We start from the raw sequence: 14,944 nt of genomic DNA, 5'->3' as shown, positions 1-14,944 counted from the left end.
TCCGGCTTCCCGCTTCCCGCGGGGAACAACAATGAAAGTGAAAGGGGTGGGGCGGGGGCGAGCCCGGGCTCTGTGGCCCATTTGCCCTGTGGCCTTGAGCAAGCCCCTCCCCCAGGCCTCGGGGGCTCTCCCGGTTTGGGGGAACCGGGCGAGGCAATGCCGCAGGCCCGGGGTCAGAGGGGGTGGGCACTTGGAGCCGCCGCTGTGGCCAGGTCTGGAACTTCTCAGACGGCTCGTGTCAGCGCCAAGTTTCACCAAATCCAGGTCTGCGGGCTCCTCCCCCAGGACCCTCACTCGCTGTCCCTCATGCCTGTGCTCCCGGAAAGGCACTAGGTGACCGCACCCGTGACTTTCTCTGGGGGTCCGAGTCCCAGACTCCCCTCAGCACAGCAGAGCGCCTCCCTGCCCACCCGCGGAAACGGCCCCAGGTGGCGCCCCCTCCCCAGTAGCCAGCAGGGCGCCAGGGCTGAGCCGGCCGTGGAGGGGAGCGGGCCCGGCTCGTTATACAGTCGCGGGGGCTCCGCGGCAGGCAAGGGAAGCCGGGGCCTGAGGGCAGCCCGGGCCCTGGCGTACGGCAGGGGATGACCCGGGATGGGGGCAGCGGGCGGCGGCGCAGGGAGTGGGCCGGGGGCCGGTGTGCGCGGGCGGGAAGGGGCCTGGGGCCGGGAGAGGCCGCCGTCGCAGCGCGGAGGACACCGGCGGGGAGAGGCGAGGGCGCGGGGCTGGGCGCACGGACGCCGGAGTAGAAGCTCAGGGGGCGCGGGCGGGAGCGGGGGCGGGGACGCCGGGGTCGGGGGCGGTGCGGGTTTGAGGGGAGGGGGCGGGGCGGGTCCTTCCCTGGGGGGTGGGGAGAGGGGGCGGGGGCCCATGTGACCGGCTCAGACCGGTTCTGGAGACAAAAGGGGCCGCGGCAGCCGGAGCGGGACGGGCCCGGCGCGGGAGGGAGCGAAGCAGCGCGGGCAGCGAGCGAGTGAGCGCGCGGCGGCCCCCGGTCCTCCCGGCCGCGGCCGATCTGGGGGCTGGAGGCGGGGGTGGGGGTCTGAGCTGCGTCTTAGGCTCGAGGCGCCCCCCGGGGAGTCTCCTCTCGGCGGTGCGTCCGGGCTAGCGGCGAGGGGCCGCCCCAAGTCTTCCCACCGCCGCCACCCTCGCAGCCCGACTTGGGGCCTAGAAAGTGGGGCACGCGGGGGTGGGAGGGCCCTGCACGCGGCCCCCGGCGGGGAAGGGGACGGGCCAGGGACTCAGACTCGCGCTCTCCCCCCAGGATGCAGCACCGAGGCTTCCTCCTTCTCACTCTCCTCGCCCTGCTGGCGCTCACCTCCGCAGTGGCCAAAAAGAAAGGTGATGGGGGATGATCGAAGGAGGGCTGGGGACGGGCAGGCGAGGCCCCGCCACCTCTGGGCTGGGCCGCCTGGGTTCCCAGCCTGGAACCCCAGGAAGGCGGCCCCTGAGGGAGTCTCCCCGTGCCCCCGTCCTGAACTCTGTTCCCCGCGCGTTGTAGACAAGGTGAAGAAGGGCGGCCCGGGGAGCGAGTGTGCGGAGTGGGCCTGGGGGCCCTGCACCCCCAGCAGCAAGGATTGCGGCGTGGGTTTCCGCGAGGGCACCTGCGGGGCCCAGACCCAGCGCATCCGGTGCAGGGTGCCCTGCAACTGGAAGAAGGAGTTTGGAGGTGAGGCGGGGCGCAGGCGGAGGGCAGGAGATGGGGGCACAGCCTCGCCGAAGCCTGGGCAGACCCTTGGAGGGACGGCCGCGGGGGCGTGCAGCGCTGACCCGGGCCGCTCTCCCACCAGCCGACTGCAAGTACAAGTTTGAGAACTGGGGTGCGTGTGATGGGGGCACAGGCACCAAAGTCCGCCAAGGCACCCTGAAGAAGGCGCGCTACAATGCCCAGTGCCAGGAGACCATCCGCGTCACCAAGCCCTGCACCCCCAAGACCAAAGCCAAGGCCAAAGGTCAGCGAGAGGAGAAGGGGGTGGGGCTGTCCCAAGGGGTCTGCTCCCCCCGTCTCCCGCCCCCGCCGCCTGTGAGGGGACCATTCCAGGTTAAACCTTAAGTTTTGAGTCCTGGCCAATAGCTTCCTGACATCGCCTCACTTGGCTTCCCTGCCTGGAAAAGTCTAGAGATGGGCACTACAAGAGGGGCGGCAGGTGATGCTGGGGACATAAATCTTCCCTGGCCCAAATAGGGACCAACTCAAGCTACTCCATTGGAGCATCTGGCTTAGGACCCAGGGAAAGTTGTCCTGGAACGGCTTGCCTTTGTCAGCTCTCCAGCCACGGGCAGCATCTGGTCAGCTCTGCCCTTTCTAGTGTTGGGAGGAGGTCACAGCCCACCCTGGGCCTCTCAGCTCACTCCTGACTCAGCTCAGCGAGGCCAACAGGGCACGGGTGAATCTGCCCGCTTCTCAGGTGAGGAGGCTGAGGCTGTCCAGGGCTGCTGTGACCAGGACCGGAACTGGAACTTGAAGGTTTTCTGATCCCAAGTGGAAATAGGAAGCTGGGGGTGTCCGATGTCCACATCACAATGGCGGCCCCATCCCTTGCTTCCGGGTCAGCTGATTGGAAACCACTAGGGGGCAGAATCTTCTCCTCCTTCCCTGATGCCTGGGTGTTTGTGGAGCCCGCGGTCTGCAATGGGTCGGCCTGTTGATACGGTATTAATCTTTCTTTCTTGTTTTACAGCCAAGAAAGGGAAGGGAAAGGACTAGAGGCCAAGCCTGGATGCCAAGGAGCCCCTGGTGTTACATGGGGCCTGGCCCACGCCCTCCCTCTTCCAGGCCCGAGATATGACCCACCAGTGCCTTCTGTCTGCTCATTAGCTTTAATCAATCATTCCCTGCCTTGTCCCTCTCACTCCCCAGCCCCACCCCTAAGTGCCCAAAGTGGGGAGGGACAAGGGATTCTGGGAAGCTTTAGCCTCCCCCAAAGCAATGTGAGTCCCAGAGCCCGCTTTTGTTCTTCCCCACAATTCCATTACTAAGAAACACATCAAATAAACTGACTTTTTTTCCCCCCCAATAAAAGCTTTTCTTTTTTAATATATAAAAGCCCCTTCCCAAGGAGTTTGCTGTGGAAATGTGTTTGGGAGTGGGAAGGTGGGGAGAAAGACCAGGCTGTAGGGACTGGTGGGTTTCAGGGGGCTGGGGGCTTGGTGGTGGGTGCTCTCCAGAGCTCATGGAAAAAGCAGAACAATTACGAAAATTTCTTCCAGGGCCCCCGAAAGGGTGCCCGCCATCAAGTCACCTAAGCCTCTTGGTCCTCATCTCCCCCAGGGACCAGGGCTGGGGAAGGGAACCTGGCTGACTCACTGGAACCACCGCACCCATCTCGGCCTCGCCCAGTCAAAGGTCTTTTGATCCAACCCACAGCCAATCAGGAAGGTTCTACCCATTGGGGGAGAGCAGATGCGGGGGGTTGCGTGGCTACCTCACTGCCCACCTCCCCCTTCCCACTGTCACGGAAACCCGAGTGAGCCACCAGGTCGACCCCTTTCCTCTTGCCTGTGTGACCCAGGCCTCCACCCTGCAGAAGCCAGAGGGTGAGAGGTTTGAAGAGGGCGGATGGGAATACCGCCCACCACAGCCTCACCCTGACTCGATGTGCGACCTGGGACAGCCTTCTAAGGCCGGGGCCGCAGGGGGCTGTCTTCTGAATAAGCGGACCACTCTCAGCTCAGCCTGGGACCGGAGGAGGCCAGACCTCAGTTCCTGAGAGAGAACCCCTGACCTCCCAGCTGCCCCATCGTAATGTGACAAGGGCAGTGCTGCTGGGGTTGGGGGGACCTGGCCTCCACCATACCCACCCAGAACCTGGCTAAGTAGCTGCAGCCAGAGAGTTCTGCCTCTGGAGTGGGATCTGGGGAGAGGGGGCTGAGCCTACATGCAGGGTGCAGGGGGGCAGAAAGCACCGATTACAGCAGAATGGGGGACTCCAACCCTTCTACTCCCATCCCAAGCCTCCTTTTCCAAGCACTGGTCCCTCTGTTCCTCCTGAGGGGCCCTGGGCTTCGGCCCCCGTCCAGATGTCCATTCTCTCAGCACTGCTGATGGCCACAGTGGGGCAGGTGCCCACCCAGGCCAGTGCCCCACAGCTCGCGGAAGCAGGGCCACAGAGGTGGGCCAGGCAGCCCCAATTCAGACATTCCCTGGGGTGAGCCTCCTCAGCCTGAGCAGAGAGCTGGTCTCTGAATGCAGCCAGAGCCTCTTCTGAGCTTCCTCCTCAGCAAACATGAACACGGAATGGTGCCTGCAACTCTTCCCCACAGCAGGTGAGCCGTGTGGTCCCCCAGCAGACGCACGCAACACCAGCACCTCCTAGGGCACTCCTGCCTGCCTACCTGGCAGTGCCAATGTTCCGATACTGGCACAGCAGCAGGTGCCGGAAGGTCTTTTTAAAGGTGGCGTTGCACAGAGCATAGCAGGCAGGGTTGATGGTGCTGTTGACGTAGCAGAGCCAGTAGCCAATGGACCACACTGTGTCAGGAATGCAGCTCTGGCAGAAGGTGTTCACCAGGACCATGACGTTGTAGGGCGTCCAGGTGAGGATGAAGGCTAGCAGAATGGCAAAGATCGTTCGTGTCACTTTGCGCTCCCGGGCCGCCATCTGCCGCTTCTTGCGCACCTGATTGCGAGCGATGCTGGCGAACTTGCGGGCCACGTTGGCCGCAGGGCGCATGCCAGCAGGCGTGGCAGGCACAATCTCAATGGCTGTCACACACTCATTGCCTGTCTGCTTTGTCACGATCTGGATCTTGGACCATTTGGAAGCTGGGTTGAGGGCCCGCGGCTGCAGGGAAGGGGCGGGCATGGCAGGTGTGGTGGCCTCTGTGGTGGACAGCTCTGTGGCTGGGCGTTCCTTGGTGTTCTGGGTGGCACTGCCTGAGCTGGACTCATTGGAAGTGTCCTTGTCAGTCATGGGGCGTGGTGGTGGTGGCAGCGCCGGCGGGGGGGCCTCCTCCAGCTTGCCGTTGCGCAGCTCCTCCCGGGCGGCCTCCCCAGGTGGGGGCTTCTTGACGCTCTGCTTCATTAGTGGGCTCTTGAGGAAGGCCAACGTCTTGGCTTTCTTCTCCTTCGGGCCTTCGGGCCGGTGCTTGTGGACTCGGCTGCGACTGGCCAGGGAGATGTGGATGTACAGCACCGTCATGATGACCACAGGCAGGTAGAAGGCAGCGATGGCTGTGCCGAAGGTCACTGCTGGGTTGGACAGGAACTGGATGAAGCACTGGTTGTCAGGCACTGTCCTCTTGCCCACCACAAACTGCCAGAACAAAATGGCAGGCGCCCAGAGCACGAAGGACAGGACCCAGGCAGCGGCAATCATGAGGCCTGCCATCTTGGTGGTACGCCGGGCAGGGTAGGTGAGGGGCTTGGTGACGCAGAAGTAGCGGTCAAAGCTGATGATGAGAAGGTTCATGACGGAGGCATTGCTCACCACGTAGTCCAGGGCCAGCCACAGGTCGCAGACCACAGCGCCCAGGGGCCAGTAGCCCTTGATGATGTACACGGTGTAGAGGTTCATGGAGAAGGCGCCTATGATGAGATCAGCACACGCCAGGCTGAAGAGAAAGTAGTTGTTGACCGTCTGCAGCTGCCTGTTGACCTTGATGGACAGCATCACCAGGATGTTGCCCACGACAGTCACCAGGCTCAGGGAGCCTGTCACTGTGGCAATGAAGACCATTTCCACCGTCTCGTAGCGATTGTGGGTTGATGACGTGACCAGGCGCACGGACTGATTGCCCGAGCTGCCATTGACAGGTGTGAAGTTGGCCATGTTGGTCGTCAGGGGTGGGTAGGCCGTGTCTGGGGAGGAAGGGGAGAGAAAAGCATGAACTGCAGAAGGGGATGGGGGGAGCCATCTGGAGGCACACTGGCATCAAGGTGACAGAGGGACACTCCCTGGCAGAATGTCTTGAGAGAATTCTGTCCCGCCATCCCGCATTTGCCCATTCATTCAACATTAATTGAGCACCTACTACGTGCCAAGCCTTGCTCAGGGTGCTGTGGCTACAGAAGTGAATAAGACACACGTGGCTCCCTGCCTCCTAGGGGGAGACATGCAAACACGTGAGCCACAAAAGAAAAAAAGGCAGGGCGACGGGAGAGTGAGTCAGAAGGCAGGACAGCCATGACTCCTTGCTGGGTGATCAGGGAAGGCCTCACCCATCAGGTCATCTGGGTGATGGGGAGCCAGCCACAGGAGGAGCTGCGGAGAGTGGCCCTGCCAGGGGCAGTGGCCACAGCAAAGGCCCGGAAGCAGCACAAGGCCTGGACAGAGGCCAGTGTCGGGGGAGCTCAGGGAAGCAAGAGGAGGAGGAGAGTGGTCCCAGAGGCCCACCAGCATGTGGGCTCTGGAGAGAGTTGTTCTGTTCATCCCCTTACCCACTCAGTCATTTCTTAACACCTGCTCTCCAACCCCTGTAGAAGGCACTGGGACAAAAGCAATAATAGAGGTATCTATGAGCACCTAACACTGATGGTCTACTAAGTGCCAAGCACTTCTGACACTTGAAAAAAAGCGTCTATTTATTTATTTATCTATTTATTTGTAGAGACAGGGTCTTGGTATGTTGTCCAGACTGGTCTAGAATCCTTGAGCTCAAGTCATCCTCCCACCTCCTGAGTAGCTGGGACTCCAGGCGCCACCATGCCTGGTAACACTTTTTATAGTGTTAACTCATTTCATCCTCACAACAAACCTATGAGGTAGATACCATTTTTTTTCTTTACTACTTACAGTTGGGGAAACTGAGGCACAGAGCTGTTAAAAGCCTGACGAAGGTTTCACAGCTTCTTGCATTATACTGCTGGTGGGGATGTGTGCGGGGTTACATGGTGAGAGGAAGGCAGTCCCGTAACTAAGAGCTCTGGCTGAGGGAGGCCAAAGAGCTCGAGGAGCCAGAGGGCTTTGCAGGGGACCAGAGATGGCGCCTGGAGCTGGGCACCCCAGAGAGGAGGAGAGTCCCTGCAGAAGGGGCCTCAGGAGGTACCTGCCACTGTCGCATCCCCTTCAAGGAGCCCTCAGCTCCAGCCACAGGACATGCAGCTGGGAGGGAGGCAGTGCAGGGGTCACTAGGGGTTATCAGAGACCCCTGAGGCCCAACTGGGGACCCATGAGGTAAAAAGATTGTCCCAGAGGGAAGAGAAGGGCTGCCAGGGCCGCCCCTTCCCTCCGCAGTCCACTCCCCACACCGGCGGCGCCCTAGCTGGAGTCCCCACCACAGGCCCTTCCCTGAGCCTGCCCTCCCTCCCACCAGTCTCCTCTTAGCTCTCCTCCCCCTCTTCCTCTTCCCTCCATGTGAGGGAGGCCCACGCCAGCTCCGAGTGCCAGGGCAGCCGCTCAGCCCAGCCTCCTTCACACCCGCCAACACACACACCGCTCCACAGACGCACGCGGGCCCATCACAGCCACGCCAGCCCAGCAGGCATGGTCGGATACGCAGTGCTGTGCGTCTGTGTGTGAGAGGAAGAGAGGGCGCGGCAGCCGGCTGTGGAGGAAGGAGGACTAGCCTGCAGCCTGGGCTCCAGCTCTGTGGCCATAGACAAGCCACTGTGCCTTCCTGCACCTCTTTCTCATTTGCAGAATAGAGAGGATCCTGTCCTGGGAGATCCCCCCCAGCAGCTATAGGGATTAGCACCTAAACTTGATCTCTATACGGAAACACAAAAATGTACTGCAGGCTGGGGCCAAGGGTCAGGGTAACCACCCCAAGTCTGACCCCAGCCCTTCTATTCCACCATCGCAGATACAGACCCAGCCTCCTAGCCTGATAGTTCAAGTTCTCCTCTTCTAAATCCTTGGTTCGTAGGAGGAGAGGCTGAGAGCAGGTATTGTCACCCCCAAGGTCACACAATGAGTCAAGGGCAAAGACCAGATACTGCCCTCTCTCGGGGTCCCTGACAACCCCATTTGGCTCTGAGAGCCTCTGAAATAGAAACTCAGGTGTCACTCTCTGCCCTGTCCCCTCCAGCACCAGGAGGCTGCCCTCCCGCAATCACTCACGTGCAGGAGGGGACAGGGCAGGCAGGAGCAATCAGTCAGCCAGCCCCAAGGAAGCTCACTTTAGCCTCCCAGGGCAGGACACAGGCCAGCAGGATGATAACAAACGGGGCTAGAAGTGCAGAATGTGAAAACATAATAGCTCTTGTTTATTGAGTGTTAACTGTGCGTCAGGAACCCCTCTGAGCTTTTAATATAGATTATCTGGTTTAATCCTTACAACAGCCTGAAAAAGCAGGTATTATTAGTATCCTCATCTTACAGATGTAAATATCCTCTTATAGACGAGGATAATATTAATCAACTGGCCCAAAGTCACCAGGTTAGGAAGTAGGGCAGTGGGCAGGAGAAGAACCCGGAAACCTCCTTCTTAAGTCCAAGGTACTACTGCTCAGAGTTGACCTCCTGCCTCCGCTCCCCTCTACCCGAAAACCACACAACTGAGGGACTGTCCAGGTGAGGCTTGGGTAGGGTCCCCTCACATTCCTGCTGGCTTCTCGACTTAGCTTTCCCAGAAGACAAGCGATGATCTTGTCTTCTCCCAGATCCTGGTGGCCGGGCTGAGCCGGGACCACTGGATGGCCTGTGGTTAAGTCCTGCTCTTGGCCCGCGTGAGGGAGCTGCCAGGGCGAGGCTCAGCGTCTCCCCGACTCCCGACTCCGCCCCGCCCCAGCTGTCGTCTTTTTGGACACTTCGGGGTCACCCGCAGACATTCCGACAGCAGCCCTCTCTGGCGCCTTTCCCTGGAATCCAGATGCGCCTGGATCTGGGGAGCGAGCCGCCGCCGCCAGGGCTGTGCGCACCGCTAGATGGCAATGTCGGTCCCTGGTGCCCGCTCCGGACCTAGACCGTGCGGCCGCCGTTGGCCACCGCCCCCAACTCCAATACGACTGCGAACCCAGAGGAGCCCTCAAGCAGAGCCTCCCGGGGAAGGGACGTGGGTTCCCCTCGCCAGGCCCCGTGGGACGCCGCCCCAGAGCTGCCCTCGGCTCCGCGCGGGGTTCTCGGGTGGGAAAGTTGAGGGAGCCCGGATTCCACCCGGCACCCTGCGAGGAACGTGTGGGCGGGAGCGCGAGTGCGAGTTCTGTTTGTGTGTGCCTACGGGGGAGCGCGAGTAGACGCTAGTAGCTGTCTGCATGTGCGTGTGTGTGCGCACGGCCACGCCTGGATACCAGTGCGCCCGTGAGAGCGCGTGAGCATGCCGCGCCGTGTGGACACGTGCATGTGCATGCGTGTGCGTGCCTAGGGTGCTGTGGCCGGGAGGATGCACACGGTTCGGGTGCCTCTACACCTGTGGACTTGCATGCACAAGCAAATGCAGGGCAGAGAATGGGTGACCCGTTACATTCCAAACGCCCCTGCCAGGAGACTCAGCCAGACCTTAGCTGTCCGCCTGAGCGCGGAGAGGGTCGGGCCAGGAGCCCGCGTCGGTATTGCACCTGGCCTGTGGGTGAAGGGTCGTGCGGATGAGGAGGCCAGACTACTAGGGGCTGCGTGCGACGGGCCACCTAACTTTGGGACGCCGTCTTAGCCCGGTGCCCAGAGGTGTCCAAGTCCTTAAAGATGTGGCAGAGTCGCAACCTCTGACTGACATCTGTCGTAGGGCCTCTGCGAGAGTCGCCCAACCCAGCCTTGAGGGACACCAGGCAGGCTCAGCTCTGCGTGCCCATAAGACGAGTTATTGCCAAAAGCAGCCCAGTCTCGCGGCGAGAGGGCACCGGCAGTGCATCCACAAGGCGGAGGCCTGGACGGAGCTCGGGTCAGGCGAGTGCAAGACTCTTGTCTTCGCTCCTCACCCTGCACCCTACCCCAGAGGCACTTTCTAGCCCCCCTGACCAAAGTGGGCACCCAGTTTCTCACGCTAGGGTCGGGCGGGCCTGGAGGGCCGGGTTTTCCTGGGCCATCTGGAGGCTCCTCCATGTCTCCGCTGTGGTCGAAGGAGCCCTGGCTCTCGGGTGCCCCGCCCTCCCTCCAACCCCCTAGCACGCAGTTCCTGCAGCCTCTGGGCGTGGGCACTGTGCTTTTCCGAGTCCTCGACACCCCTCTTCCCCGGGTGAGACCGGAGGGGGTGCTCCGGGCGCCCGTGGGGTGGTTTGGGGTGTAGGTCTTCGGTTCTTGGGCACTCACTCCATGGCTCTGGGAAGGCTGTGGTCCCTGGATCTGTCCCTGGGGCGGGAGAGGAGACTCCAGAGTTCAAGGGAGGGAGAGGCGAAGATTTGGCACCGACATTGTGCCCAACACTTCCGTTGCGGGGCCGGAGGAGGGGGCCTGGAGCTGGAGGACCCCGGCTTGAAGGCTGGGCAGCAGCAGGGGGTAGTACTGGAGTGGGGGAGGGGTGTCGGGGAGGGCAGGGGTGTTTTCCGTCGGGGCTCAAGGTCGTAGATGGAGGACTTCAGGGGCCGGAGTGGGCTGGCAGCGCGGGGGCAAAGGGGTGGAGGGAGAGGGAGGGCGGGGAGACGGCGGGAAAAGGGCTCTTTGGGGCTCCAGCGCCTGGTGCCCTGCAGAGCCGCCAGTGGGAGGGCTGGAGTACCGGGTCCCACCCCCGACGGCTGTCCCTGGCTCCGTGGGGGCTGTGGGCGGGCAGTCCTCCGCCCCCGACATCCTGGATGCCCACCCCTTCCCACGGGCGCACCCGGGCGCACCTGGAGAAGCCTCTGAGAGCCCCCGGCCTTGCTTCTAGCTGGGTCCCCCAGCCCCGGCTCACTGCCGCTCCCGGCACCGCGCTCGCCCCGGGGGGTGTCTGGCGCCCTGTTCCAGTCAAACCCACCTCTGGGGAGCCTCAGAGCGTCCCGGGGACCTGCTTCCTGCTCTTCCCGGCGAGCCCCCCGCCCCCGCGCCGCCGCGGAGCCACTTACCCGCCGCCTCTGCCCAGCTCCCCTCACGCCAGACAGACGGCGGGACGGACGCGCGGCCCCGCGGGCCAGCGGGGCAGGCGGCCCGGCCGAGGGCCGGGGGCGGGGACGGGGTGTCGAGGGGCGGCCCCTGCTCCGCCCGCAGCTCCCGGCGCTGTGGCTCCGACTCGCGCTCACGCTCGCACTTTTCCCCGAGCCGCGTGATGTCACGAGGAAGCAGCCAATCGTGGCGGGGCCGCGCCGCCCGCCCCGGGCCGGTCACCCGGCGGCGACGCGCGGGGGTCAGCACCCGAGGCGTCGGAGACCCCGGCGGTCCGCGCCCCTCTCAGGGCCGGCCTGCAGCTCCCCGCCCGGGCACAGAGGGCGCCGCCCACGGCCAGCGGCGCAGGGGAGCAGGGGGCGCTGCCCTCCGGGGGGTGGGGGTGTCCGCGTTGTCATGGGGACGCGGCGCCCCCTCGCGGGCTGGGGAGGGAGCTGGCAGCCGGGTCCGGCCGCTCTCCCGCCTCCGCCCTGACCATACTCCCGGGACCCTGAGCTATTTTCGCGCCTCTCCGGGACCTCAGCGCCCTGCGTGGCCCCACTCGCGGTTTGGCCGCGAGGCACAGGAGTCTGACCCCAGCGGGAGGCTACGGGTGGGTGGGGCGGGCTGCGCCGCCAGGGATCCGTCGGGGCCGAGGTCCGGGAGCTCCAGCCGCGCCGCTGCGTGCCGGCCGGGCCGCCCGCGAGGAGGGGGGCCGTCGGGGCCTGGGGAAGCGCAGGAGCGGGTGGACCGGAGGGGGTCGTCCGGGGATAGAAGAGCCCACCGCGGACCACTCGCCCGCACCCGCTCGGCTCCCTGCTTGGCGTTCCGGGCCGGGAAAGGGGCGCGCCCCCGCTCTCCCAGTCCCGGGATGGGACGCGCTTCCAGTCCAGCCGCAGCCTGGACCGTGAGTTCACCGCCGCCTGTGAGGGACAGTCGGTTGCCCAAGGTCGCCGGGGCCGGAGCCCGGGACAAGACCCCGGAGAGCGGGCAGCCAATCTCAGAGGTCGCTAGGAACCGCAAGGGCGGTAGCCTCAGGACACGGGGCCTCGCCCAGGCTGGGCCGACATTGGGGCGGCTTCAGCACCTCGGAGAGCTCCCTGCGCCCCGGCCCAGCGGCCTCTGCCGCCTGATCCCGCTCCAGCGCTTCTTCCTCCGAGAGCGCCCTTCCAGGGGGCTGCCGGGGTCGGACGCTCCCCACTGCGCCCGGGACCGAGGCCTGTAACCCCAAATTCTGATCGCAAACATTTGATTAACCTTAAGACGTCTGGTTTCTTCTCTCGGGGAAACAACTCAAGACCCTCCCCCGAGGGCCGGAGGTGGTGAGGGCGATTGCTGGGGCGGCGGTGGAGCAGAGGCAGGAGCCTCTTGGCAGAGAAGGGGAGGGAACTCGAGTAGAAGCCAGCGCTGCGGGGCTTTTGGTGTGGGGTTCTCCGCGCTGAACCCGGAAGTGGAGGTCGGGTCCCCAGAGCTCGCGAGCGCGACGGCTGGAGTTGGTCGGAATTGGGAACTTCAGGGCTGGGGTTGGTTGGCTAGAGTAGGAAGCCATCTTCTGTTGTTACATGAATGATTGGGTCTCCCAAGACCTCATAACTGGGGTGAAAGAAGCACTACTGTTCTTGCCCCACTTCACAAATAAGGAAAGTTGGTTCATAAGACCCTAAGACGGCAGTCCTGCACTTGTTCCACTGCCATATCCCTCCCAGAGCCCAGAAGAGTGTGGTACACTTAGGAGGTGAGGGTTGTGGAGGAGGGAGGCAGATCCTTAAAACAGTCAGATGAGAAAACAAGCAAGGCCAAGGGCAGGAGGCTGCAGACACCAGACACACCTGACATGCCTCCAGCTACTGACCCCAGCTCTTCCAGAAGCTGGCAAAGTCACTTTAATTTCTCCACAATCCCTCTTATGAAGGGGCTTTTGACCTCCCTCAATCTCCCAACCCCAAGAACCCACGGTGGAACCCTGGAGAGCTGAATTGGGAACAAGGGGACATGGTGGTTTCTCTGCTCTGCTTTTGATGCCACTAGGTCAGCAGACAAGTAACATAATTTCTCTGAACCAATTTCCTCACCTCCAAAAGGGACTGTCCCTATCTTTGCCCTGGTGACGCCACAACCTTGTGATGTGTGAGGGGCCTGCAAAGGTTTCACCACCAAAGAGGCTCTGTTATTGGGCAAGGGCTTTCTAAGGAAAGGGGCTGGTGTGGGGACAGGGAGGTGTTGACAAGGGCCTCCAATGGGGGGCAGGGAGGTCAGGGAGGGTGACTGGCACCATCCAGAGACAGCAGAGTCAAGGCCTGGCAGGTCCACATTTGGACCCTCTTGGCCGGGTGGTGGCTCACGCCCATAATCCCAGCACTTTGGGAGGCCGAGGCAGGCAGATCACTTAGGTCAGGAGTTTGAGACTAGCCTGGCCAACATGGTGACACCCCATCTCTAGTAAAAATGCAAACAAAATTAGCTGTGTGTCGTAGCACACACCTGTAATCCCAGCTACTCAGGAGGTTGAGGCACGAGAATTGCTTGAACCTGGGAGGCGGATGTTGCAGTGAGCCGAGATTGTGCCCCTGCACTCCAGCCTGTGCGACAGAATGAGACTGTCTCAAACAAACAAACAAAAAACCCAAAAAACAAATTTGGACCACTTCATCCCTAGGGGCCTTGCCATACCCTTTTCTCCAAAGCAACATAACAAGTCAGGGTTCCACTGTTTCTCCTACACCTTGTCTTCCTTCTGTAGAAATGACAGTGGCTGAGGTGTGTGCTCTGGAATCATACACTACCTGGTTCAAACCCTCTGCCAGTTGTGTGCTCTGGGGGTAACAGCAGTAATGACCTCAGAGAGTTTTTGTGAGGATTGAAAGAACGCACATTGACTCCTGACACGTGGTTTACATTAAACAAATTAACAAGACCCATTATCAGACCAAGGAATTATTCCTCCTACAGGTGGTGGGGAGAGGATGTGGGGCAGTGGGCTTCTTTCTCCTTCCATCCTTCAATGTTTAGCTCAAATCCCACTTTTTTTTTTTTTTTTTTTTTTTTTTTTTTTTTTTAAGAGATAGGGTCGGCGGGGCACGGTGGCTCATGCCTGTAATCCCAGCACTGTGGGAGGCCAAGGTGGGCAGATCACCTGAGGTCGGGAGTTTGAGACCAGCCTGACCAACAGAGAAACCCTGTCTCTACTAAAAATACAAAATTAGACTCGTGTGGTGGCACATGCCTGTAATCCCAGCTACTACAGAGGCTGGGGCAGGAGAATCACTTGAACCCGGGAGGTGGAGGTTGCGGTGAGCCAAGATTGCGCCATTGCAGTCCAGTCTGGGTAACAAGAGCGAAACTCCATCCCCCCCCAAAAAAAATAGAGTCTCACTTTGTTGCCCAGGCTGGACTTGGACTCGTGGGCTCAAGTGGTCCTCCTGCCTCAGCCTCCAAAGTACTTAGGGACTACAGGTGTCTAAATCCCACCTCTGAAAGGAAGCCTGCCCTAACCATCTGTGTGCTCTCTGGGCTTGAATGATTCCAGAGTACAGAACTAGAAGTAACTTTGAGGTTGTGTAGTACAAGCCCTGCATCCTAACAAGGGAAAGTGAAGCCCAGAAAAGGCAAATGGCTTGCCCAAAGTCACACAGCTAAGTGATGTGTCTTTCAGTCCAGAGTCCACTGTTATACATAATTTTCTAGAAAATGAGAGTCTTCCTAAATCTTGCCATGATTTTGTATTTCTTGCTTGCCAACTTATCTTTTGGTTTTGTCTCTGTTGGAGCAGAACCTGGAATTCTGCGTGCCCCATGGCATCAGGGACAGATTTGGGTGCACAAAACAAACAAACAAACAAAAACCTCAAAAGTACGTGCTACTGGCAAAAAGCCCTGGTACTGCTTGGATTTTCCATTATAGCTCTTGAAGACTTGGGGCAAATATCCTTTTCCCTCTTGAGACGGAGTTGCGCTCTGTTGCCCAGGCTGGAGTGCAGTGGCACGATCTTGACTCACCACAACCTCTTCCTCCCAGGTTCAAGTGATTCTTGTGCCTCAGCCTCCCCAGTAGCTAGGATTACAGGCGCGAGCCACCATGCC

At 61.3% G+C, this 14,944-nt stretch overlaps 2 protein-coding genes across 7 annotated transcripts; one reads left to right on the top strand and one right to left on the bottom strand.

Annotated features, from left to right (window-relative positions):
* Positions 1-30: 30 nt before the first annotated feature.
* LOC105471661 (midkine) lies at positions 31-3,050 on the top strand. 5 transcript variants are annotated; one of them, XM_011724270.3, is made up of 5 exons: positions 31-428; positions 1,262-1,338; positions 1,499-1,666; positions 1,788-1,949; positions 2,679-3,050. In XM_011724270.3, the coding sequence occupies exons 2-5, from the start codon at positions 1,263-1,265 to the stop codon at positions 2,702-2,704; spliced, it is 432 nt and encodes a 143-aa protein (XP_011722572.2). In that variant the 5' UTR covers positions 31-428; position 1,262; the 3' UTR covers positions 2,705-3,050. The 5 variants fall into 5 exon arrangements, with proteins under 5 accessions (XP_011722572.2, XP_011722570.2, XP_011722569.2 ...); XM_011724268.3 differs by having other exon boundaries at positions 111-264; XM_011724267.3 differs by having other exon boundaries at positions 125-333.
* On the bottom strand, positions 3,015-11,008 carry LOC105471660 (cholinergic receptor muscarinic 4). Of its 2 annotated transcripts, none has more exons than XM_011724265.3 (2): positions 10,762-11,008; positions 3,015-5,797 (listed from the first exon to the last, which is right to left on the bottom strand). In XM_011724265.3, the coding sequence occupies exon 2, from the start codon at positions 5,766-5,768 to the stop codon at positions 4,329-4,331; it is 1,440 nt and encodes a 479-aa protein (XP_011722567.1). In that variant the 5' UTR covers positions 5,769-5,797; positions 10,762-11,008; the 3' UTR covers positions 3,015-4,328. The 2 variants fall into 2 exon arrangements, with proteins under 2 accessions (XP_011722567.1, XP_011722568.1); XM_011724266.3 differs by having other exon boundaries at positions 10,850-11,008.
* Between the last annotated feature and the right edge of the window lie 3,936 nt (positions 11,009-14,944).

This window comes from Macaca nemestrina, chromosome 12, assembly GCF_043159975.1.
Source record: "Macaca nemestrina isolate mMacNem1 chromosome 12, mMacNem.hap1, whole genome shotgun sequence".
NCBI classification, from domain to species: Eukaryota; Metazoa; Chordata; class Mammalia; order Primates; family Cercopithecidae; genus Macaca; species Macaca nemestrina.
Note: the sequence above shows the minus strand (reverse complement) of the source record. Positions and strands in the feature narration are given on the sequence as shown.